General features: G+C 36.3%; 1 protein-coding gene and 1 long non-coding RNA gene across 4 annotated transcripts in view; one reads left to right on the plus strand and one right to left on the minus strand.

Moving 5' to 3' along the window:
- LOC102602458 (uncharacterized) overlaps positions 1-4592 on the minus strand; it is a 24778-nt gene extending 20186 nt beyond the window's left edge. For 2 of the 3 annotated variants that reach the window (XR_368574.2, XR_001471751.1), the window contains exons 1-2: positions 4265-4592; positions 4113-4185 (exon numbers count right to left, since the gene is read on the minus strand). This is a non-coding gene — a long non-coding RNA (uncharacterized lncRNA). The remainder of the gene's footprint in view (positions 1-4112; positions 4186-4264) is intronic. The other variant, XR_001471750.1, reaches the window with a different exon arrangement.
- Positions 4593-5145: 553 nt separating this feature from the next.
- The window catches only part of LOC102602798 (cysteine-rich and transmembrane domain-containing protein A-like), a 5427-nt gene continuing 3353 nt past the window's right edge, over positions 5146-7219 (plus strand). Inside the window, exons 1-2 of the mRNA XM_006363202.2 lie at positions 5146-5324; positions 5418-5631. Of these exons, the coding sequence (XP_006363264.1) occupies positions 5282-5324; positions 5418-5631 (257 nt within the window). The 5' untranslated portion in view covers positions 5146-5281. The remainder of the gene's footprint in view (positions 5325-5417; positions 5632-7219) is intronic.

A 7219-nucleotide genomic window follows, 5' to 3' on the forward strand; every position in this document is an offset into this window, starting at 1 on the left:
CCACGTGGGGGGGGGGGGGTTCAATCCTCTTACATTAGAAGATCTTTCAAGTTTCTCAAATTCTGGGCAGGGTCAATCCTCTTACATTAGAAGACCTTTCAATTTTCTCAAATTCTAGGCTACAGATTTCTAGGAAGTAGTTAAACCTCATTGGTTAGCTACTGACTGCACAGATATTTTCATCAGCCTAAAACAGAAAATGAAGAAGCCTAAGACTGCACTATCTAATTGGAGTAGAGAAAAGGAGAAAATGATCAAAATGGTCCTTAATGTATAGGCTTTGCTTCCATTTGATCCCTAATATATGAGCTTGATGGAAATAGTCCTTAATGTATCATAAAATGTGATCAGTTTGGTCCTTAACCCTAAAATTAACATATTTCTTTTATTTTTGCCATCAAAATACACGGAATATGTAAGAAAAACTTGAATGCCATTGGAAACAGGGGAAGGAAAAAAGTCTTGAACGAGGGCATCCTTTACATATTCTGTGTATTTTGACGGCAAAAAAAAAAGAAATATGTTAATTTTAGGGTCAAGGACCAAACTGATCACATTTTATGATACATAAAGGACCATTTCCATCAAGTTCATATATTAAGGACCAAGTGGAATCAAAACCTATACATTAAGGACCATTTTGATCATTTTCTCTAGAGAAAAGTATGGGGAATTTTTCAAACAGATGCTTATTAGAGAAGATATTGCCAGACCGGAGGAAAACTTATTTGAAGAAACCTCTTTGTTGAAAATAGAAGGGTCTTGCAGAAGGCTCATGCTGAATTGAAAAAATATATCCACTATGAGGAAGAGTTTTGGAGGAAAAAAGCAGGCATTCAATGGTTTGTAGAAGGAGAAAAGAACACTATTTTTTTCCACAATTCAGTAAAGGGAAGAAGGTAAAGATTGGAAATAATTAGGATTCAAAATGCTGATGGTCTTTGGGTGGAAGGAGAAGAACAGGTGGCTACAGAAGCAGTATCTTTTTTTTAGGAGCGGCACTGAGGTTGTCCTTATTACAACATATACCCAGTTTGATCACTGATCAGATGAATAATGATATTAATGCTAGTCTAAGTATGGAGGAAGTAAGGAAGGTTGTTTTTACTGTGAATGGGGAAAGTGCAAGTGGTCCTGATGGATTCACTGGCCACTTCTATCAAAGTTGCTGGAGCATAGTTGGTGAAGCTGTTTATAAAGTGGTGAAAGCTTTCTTTGAGGGATACACCCTCCCCAAATCTATAACACATACCAACTTGGTTTTATTGCCAAAAGAAGAAGTGGTCCAATCCTTCTCAGATATGAGACCAATTAGCCTAAGCAATTTCCTGAATAAAGTTATCTCCAGAGTTTTATATGATAGAATTGAAAGAATGTTACCTACCCTAATTTCAAAGAACCAATCAGGTTTTGTGAAGGGAAGGAACATTATTGAAAATGTGTTACTGGCACATGAGATCATAATAGACATTAGAAAGAGAGGGAAACCATCGAATATGGTAATAAAGCTAGATATGGCAAAGGTATATGACAGAGTCAACTGGAGTTTCTTGGTAAAGGTACTGGAAAAATGGGCTTTGATGCTAGAGTTAGGGACATGGTATGAAGACTAGTTGCTAATAATTGGTACTCAATTCTTATAAATGGACAATCACATGGCTTTTTCCATTCAACTAGAGGAGTAAAGCAAAGAGATCCACTCTCTCTAGCATTGTTTGTCTTAATTGTTGGGGTACTGTCTAGAGCTTTAAACTCCCTATTTGACAATTCAGACTTTAAAGGTTTTGGGATGTCAAAGTGGAGTGACAACATTAATCATCTGTCATATGCTGATGATACAATCATATTTGTATGTGCTGACACTAAATCTGTGAAATTAGTTAAGAATGTGCTTAAAGAATATGAAGTTCAATTAGGGCAGAAGATTAACAAAGAAAAAAGTGCATTCGATGTCTATCATAAAACTACTCTGGCTCAGATTAATACTGTGGAGGTGGAAACTAGCTTCAAAAGGGAAAAATTTCCAATAATGTACTTAGGTTGTCCCATTGGACATGCAAAGAAGAGAAAGGTGCATTTTGAAAAATTATTGAAGAAAATCAACAGTAGGCTACAAACTTGGAAAGGGAAACTTATTTCCTATGGAGGCAAGGCTGTTTTAATCAATAATGTATTGAGTAGCATCCCCATTTATCTATTATTTGCGACTAATCCTAAAAAATGTGTGATTCTGGACATGCATAGAATTTTTGCAAGTTCTTTGTGGAATTTCAAAAAAATGGGGAGAAATAAACACTAGGTTGCCTGGAGTGACCTTTGTAAACCTAAGGAGGAAGGGGGCTTGGGATTTAGATCTTTATTTGATGTCTCCAAAATACTTTTTGCTAAGCTGTGGTGAATATTTAGAACACATAAGACATTATGGACAAACTTCATGTGGAACAAATATTGCAAAAGAGTGAGACCTCAATTGGTGGAATGGAAAGGGGGAACTCAGACCTGGATGAACATGTTGGAGGCTAGAGATATGTTTGATCAAGAAATCTGGTGGGAACCAAAGATGGGGCACTCCAGTGTATGGTTTGACAATTGGACTCAATTAGGGGCTCTGCACTATTTTTTGCCTATCACTAATGAGTATGACAATCAATGGGAGGACATCAGACAACTTTTCTCAAATGGGAGATGGAATGTAGAAAGGATACAACATATTCTTCCTGAAAAAGTGAGTAAACATGTCCTTACTTAAGTAAATTGTGAAGAAAATTCTGAGGTATGGGATAAGCCCTGGTGGATGTAGAATAAATCAGGAAAATTTACTATAGGATCTGCCTGGGATAGCATCAGACAAAAAGGAGATGTTCAACACTGTTTTCAACATATTTGGAGTAGAGGGGTTCCTTTTAAGGTATCCTTTTTCTTGGGGAGGCTTTGGAAGAAGAGGTTACCTATTGGGGAGGTTCTGATAAGAAATAGGATATGTGATGAAATGATTTGTTGTTGTTATGGAGAAGGAGTTCAAGAAACAATAGAGCATTTTTTCATGATTTGCCCTGATTCTAAAGCATTATGGCTTTTCTTTGCAGCAGGAACATTAGTAGATGGTCCATTTATCCACATGAAAGATAGTATTTATAAATGGTGGCTGGCAAATGGTGTACCAAAGGTCAAACCTATCTATAAGGTTGTTCCCATGTTTATTTTATGACACATATGGAAGAGAAGAAATACAATAAAACATGGAGGGAAATTATCAACAATTAGCATGAGGATGGAAATCTGCATAAGTCTGGTGTACATGGCTCAAAACTTATATCCTTGGTTACATAATCTCCCCTCATCATGGATTGACCTAGTGCAATTCCTAGAAGCATATACACCAAGGATTGAGTATTAAGATAGTTTACTGGGAAGACTCCTAGCAGGGGATATAAGTGTAACACTGATGGGGCTGCAAAAGGGAACCCTGATCCTAGCTCAGGTGCTTTTTGTGTTAGAAATGAAGCAGGAAACTTGACATATACTAAAGGGAGAAGGTTTGGGGTGAACTCCAACCTTGTGGCAGAAGTTTTAGCTTTCAGAATGAGGTTAAAGTATTGTATTAATCACCATTATCTTCCACTGACAATGGAGACAAACTCTTTAGCCATAAAGAACATATTAGATGGAGGGTGGGAAACTCCATGGTGCATTACAGTAGATATCACAAAGATAAAGAGTTTACTGGTAGAGTCAAACACAACTGTAGAACACACCTACAGGGAAGGCAACAATCTGGCAGACTTTTTTTGCTAACCACGTTTTCTATTTTGCAGGTACAGATCTCCTAACATATTCATCAATTCAAGAAATATCAAGAGAAGCTAGAAGTATATTACAGTTGGACAAGAATCAGACCCCAAACCTTAGAATAAAAAAATACCAGGATGGTAATTTCAACATTAGGGGGAGGGGAGCACAACAAGGAACAAACAACAATTAGCAATTGCAATAACTACAAATCCATTCTTGAAATTGCAAAAATTTCCAATGGGTACCCAAATCGAAAATCAATCATTGGGGCAATAGGGAAATTTTCACACGCAAGTCGAAATGAAGCGTGATTCACTTACTCGATTAGTTAATAAATGGATCTATGGATTCTTCTGGCTTAGACAGTGGTATTAGCTCCAAGCTGAGCTCAACCTGTCAAGAAAGAGAAAACATAGTGAAGATTACTACCTAATCACCTAAGGGGTTCTGGATAGAGAGGAGTTGGTCTCACCATGGTTGTGCAAGATAGGACTGGTAGTGCTAGGAGTTGAAGAAGTTTTTATTTGATTGATTTATGGCATTTGTGAGAGGTTTGAATGCCCTTGTAAAACAATCAAGACTCACTGGCACCTACGTTGTCAGCTCTAGTAGCCTGAAGGGAATCGACTCCTCGTCTTCCGTTGTCCTCCATGGTTGTTCTGCTAGATGAAGTTCTGAAGAATGGTGGCTGGACTTTCCCACTTTCTTTTAGTTTTGTTCTTCTTTCCTTTTTTTGTTTATTTTGTTGTTTTTGTTTGAGTTAGTATTGTAGTACTTTTGGGCCAATTTTGGGCTTTGATAATAAATGGTCAACTAGACCTCCTTTCAATTAAAAAAAGAAGATGATATACTAATTTGGGGTGTTTTTAAAAGAGAAATTAAAGAATAGAATATTTAGAAATTTTGTAGTTTGAAAATGTGATAGAACTCCTCAGCTTATAGTTAATAAAAGCTAATATGAACAAGTGAATTTACAATCCTCAGAAAAATTACAATCCTCAGAAAAATTACAATCCTTCAGAAATGTCATAACTCATTAGAAAAGTCATCATCTTTCTATATGAAAAAGTGTTATCTTTTATTATGATATAATATAAAATATAGAAGATATAGATATTGAAACTTTATGTTAATACGAGACACAAACATTGAAATCATGCAACTTAGAACAAGTGGCTTAGTTTGGTAAAATGGTAGGTGTAGCATAGTTTTGGGTATGAAAAGAAAATGACAAATAAGTAGCAAGAGCAAAGTTGTCCCTAGTACAACACGTGAATCATTACTTGTGCTACATTGTTAGTGGTTGAATTAGGTGTCATAAGAGATATGACACTACTTACAATAATTAATTAATGTTTGGATTGGTGTTAAACGTGACCTATACGAAAAATCCTCCTTATCTGCCAAGTTTAAAGTCTCACACCAATTCCTTCTTCCTTTAAAAGTCATCATCAATTCATTACTGGTAGCAGTCCCAAGCAAAAACAGAATGAGTTACGAGCATGTTCATGAAGATCCCTATCCTCCACCAGGCAAGTTCAATTAATTAACACACTGATTATACTTATACATACCCAATTAGTTTCAATTTTACTAAATTTTGTTTTGTTAAACTTGATTGTTAGGTTATGCTCCACCACCGCCAGGGCCACAAGGATACCCACCTCCAGGACAGCCAGAACCAGTTGGGTACTACGGTGAAGCACCACCACCACCACCACCAGGACCTCCCAGTTATCAGGGATACTTTAATGATCAATATCCGCCTCCTGATCACATCCACCATGACCAGCCTGCTGATCATGATAGCAGTGGTTGTTGTTCCTTTTTAAAGGGCTGGTACGTCTTTCATTCTCTCACTCTCTTCAGTCCTCCATGTGCAACTCAATTTTCAAGATTCTACAATTCATCAGTTGATTTTTTTTTTTATTTGTACAGCTCCCGGCAATTCCACATCTTTTTGTAATCATTTCCCCTAAAATAGATCCTTTTTGTTTTCTCCGTCAAGTTCCCAAAAATAGATTTTTTCGACAAGTGAGACCAAAGATAAAACAAATGATCTTCTTCCTTTCTCGGTCCTCCAGATCATTTGTTCACTGGGTGCTCTATGTTAATTTTATACAAATGTCTCTTAATTTCTATATATATATATATTCCGAGACGAGGTTAATGGGTGCTCAAGCGGACTCTATGTGGATCCGCCCTTGTCGAGAAGCTTACAATTACTTCCCTCTTAACATGTTAAATCAACTGTTGTGATATAATGTGCTATTGAAAATTCTTCTATAGTTCACCAGCAATAATCCAGTAGGTAGCATGAGACAGTAATCTGCTGTGACATTACTTGCATTGACTCTGAATTTAGAGAAGAAAGTTGTGATAGGCTGTGCACTTATGTTTTTGGATGAAATGTGGGATCTTGAGAAAATTTGAGGCCGAATAACAATCCTACATTAACATATGTACAATGCATTAACTTCATTACCAACCATTGTCAAGATGGTTCACCCTTTTGCCTGTAAAAGAGAGAGAAAAGAACGTATTGAAAATCTTGGCCAAGATGAATGCAATTTTCTTTGAACTGGTAAAAAATGACAATTTTTCTTTTGGTAACTATGCAAAAGAGTTTTAATACAATATCAGAAAGCAGTAAGATGTCTTGAGGAACTTTGATGTGGTGATCATCAAATTTGAAATAAAGGGATGGTACTTTGGAAGAACTAATCATACATCCTATGCGGGAAAACATTCTACTTCATAGTGATGAGTGTTGGATTTTGGTTCATAACAGGGTTTCTGCTTGGTCAACTCTTGATTGTTTGTATCCCATGCCCATGGGCTACTTTACTGAAACAGTGATGGGAGCTTACAACTGCTTTGATTGATTAATTTGCTTATGATGAATTGTCATATTTGGATATAATATGTGGGTTAGGAGTAGCATGGACAATCGTGACTGCAATTAGTATGTGGACTTGAAGGAAATCAATCAAACTTGTGGACCTAAAATGAGGCTCTTAAATACAGAAATAGGTTTCATCAATTACCTGTGGTGTTCTGTTAATTAACTCATCCTTTAGTTCCTGATTTATCGAGTGATAATGTGGTGTAAAAGGTATAAAAAGATTTAAGATCTTCTATCCAACTCTTACAGAGTTTTAACATGTTACAATACTCTGAATTCTTTATTATGCCACTGCATCAAAAATGATCTTTAGTGGCAATTAATTAACGGCAATAGCTTAATTGCTGCTAAAGATGTATTTTTAGCGGCAATTATCACTTTTTGTATATGTCCCTAAAGCCTTTAGCGGCATTAAATCTAATGACACTTAATTAATGCCGGTAAAAACTTTAGCACTCTCTATTGTCACTAAAAGCTATTTTGTTGTAGTGTGTCAGGTAAACAACTTGTCAAAACAGGGGG

Source organism: Solanum tuberosum, unplaced genomic scaffold (genome assembly GCF_000226075.1).
Source record: "Solanum tuberosum cultivar DM 1-3 516 R44 unplaced genomic scaffold, SolTub_3.0 scf00426, whole genome shotgun sequence".
Classification (NCBI taxonomy): Eukaryota; Viridiplantae; Streptophyta; class Magnoliopsida; order Solanales; family Solanaceae; genus Solanum; species Solanum tuberosum.